The following is a 2,117-nucleotide window of genomic DNA, read 5'->3' as shown; positions in this document are numbered from 1 at the left end:
GCCCCTCCGGTCTGTCGGTCTGGGTTCACGAAGGCTCTTGGTCTGTCGGTCTGGGTCTGTCTGGAGCTGGGGGTCGGTCGGTCTTGGTCTGATGGTCTGGTCCCACTTTTATTTTTATTACAGTATCGGGAGAAGTGGTTTTTGCTTCATCGACATGCTACGTTACTAACCCTCTCGATAACCACTGCTTTTGAAGTTGATCAGCCTCCACTGCCTCTGGAGACAGTTGGTTTCGCTCGTCAGTGATCATCTTCTTTGTCTGGCTAAACACTCTCTCACATTCAGCACTCATTCCAGGAATAGAGAATAGATCTAGCGCCATCCGATACAAGACTGGATATTCATGTTGATGTCGGCTCCACCATTCCAGAGGGCTCGCAACGTCAAGATCCTCGGCATAGATTTGCCGTGTCTGGAATCTGTCAAGCTCGCTAACTGCCTTGGCCTTCTTACGCTGTGCATTCAGCGAGCTGACTGACCTCTTCCCAAACGAGCTGTATTCATTAGCATCAGTATCCAGTGATCTGTCCGACGGATGTAGGTAGCAAGGTTATGGAGCTTACCGATAGCTCCTTTCTTGGCCCAGACTTCGAATCTAAATTCATCAGTGGCCCCACGAAGCTCTGCCTCAAAGGTACTAATGTTTGAGCCGAAGATAGCAGCCCGGACAATGACATCGCTTTCTTCCAGTGCCTCTCAAAGTTGTCGTATCCGTAAGAAGGATGGAGCGCTAGAGCTGCTCGGTAGACAGGTGTCCTGTCTGACTTGACATAGTAGTCTTCAAGCTTAGACCACCCGCAGTCAATACCAGACTTAAAATGAGAGGCATCTTCAAGTCGAGTTTCGTATGCAGCCTGCTTGAATTTAATAAACAGGTAGTCCATCGTCTTCAAAGTCTCCCACACGGCGCCGTGGCCACCTTCTGCCCCCGGTTTATTAGCGTTGCCCTCCATTGTCTTTGTAAGGACGTAGAACGGTTTCAGGAGCTCGTAGAAACGCTCCAATTCAACCCAGTCCGCGGCGTTGAGAAAGTCTTTTGTTAGATCACGGTGATTAGGGTCGTTTCTGGGCTTTTGCCAGCGGGATTGATAGAGCTCGATCGCGCTGCGAAGCTCGAGCGCTAAAATAACGGATGAGTCGTCAGCGATTGGCGGCCAATGCAGTAACATAGACTTACCGCGTTTGATCATCATATAAATGGAGTTCCAGCGTGTCTTGCCGTCAACAATGATTTCAAGGGTGAAAATGGTATCATCACCTGAGAGCTCGGTTTGCAATTGCCGAAGAGCCTGTCGTCGCTGATCTGTCCGACGGATGTAGGTAGCAAGGTTATGGAGCTTACCAATAGCTCCTTTCTTGGCCCAGACTTCGAATCTAAATTCATCAGTGGCCCCACGAAGCTCTGCCTCAAAGGTACTAATGTTCGAGCCGAAGATAGCAGCCCGGACAATGATGCTGATAACGTGACCAATGCAACGCAACCGGCGACGACGGACGTCCATTGGAAACCATCTAGCAAGCGTTTCTAAGCAGGTATCGTTACTCTCGGCGTTATCGAGCATGAAGTACCCAAGCTTTGAGCCCAGTTCATACTGGTCGACCACCTCTTTAACATAGAAGGCTATATTCTCACCGGAGTGTGGGCCGACCAGGCGCGGCAGTCCCAGAAGCACATCGCGTTTCTCGCCTTCAATGTCAACAAAGTGGCCGACGATTCCGATGTAATTAGACGCATTTGAAGCAGTCCATAGATCAAAGCTTAAATGAATAGAGCTCTTAGCCTTCTTGACGAGATTGAGGATAGTTTGCTGTCGGGCGGCAAAGGTTTGGCAGATCCACGAACAGACGGTGGTATGATGCTCGGGTAGTAGTTGACTTGCAAGTTCTCCACCGTTTGTCATTAGCCACTTAAGGCGTTCGCTTGACGCCTGGCGGAATGTGACATCTTCGAGGATGATCCAGTCCACAAAACGAGCTTTCCAAGCCCTTTCATCAAAGTGGGAGGCGATTTGAAAGCCTAGGCTGGCCTGCCGCGATAAAGAACGCGACGAAGAGGATGCTGGTGAAGCTGCCAGACTAAACGGAGTACCTAAGCTGGGACGAGTCTTACCAAATTC

At 50.0% G+C, this 2,117-nt stretch overlaps 1 protein-coding gene across 1 annotated transcript; it reads right to left on the bottom strand.

The window, feature by feature from the left end:
• Positions 1 to 157: 157 nt before the first annotated feature.
• On the bottom strand, positions 158 to 1,901 carry MAA_10160 (transposase-like protein; the record flags this gene model as incomplete). The annotated part of the gene is made up of 4 exons (XM_007828158.2): positions 158 to 494; positions 564 to 595; positions 639 to 1,120; positions 1,178 to 1,901. The coding sequence occupies 4 exons, from the start codon at positions 1,899 to 1,901 to the stop codon at positions 158 to 160; spliced, it is 1,575 nt and encodes a 524-aa protein (XP_007826349.2).
• Between the last annotated feature and the right edge of the window lie 216 nt (positions 1,902 to 2,117).

The sequence above is a fragment of the Metarhizium robertsii genome, assembly GCF_000187425.2.
Source record: "Metarhizium robertsii ARSEF 23 chromosome Unknown MAA_Scf_19, whole genome shotgun sequence".
NCBI lineage: Eukaryota > Fungi > Ascomycota > Sordariomycetes > Hypocreales > Clavicipitaceae > Metarhizium > Metarhizium robertsii.
This window is presented reverse-complemented; position numbering and strand designations above follow the sequence as displayed.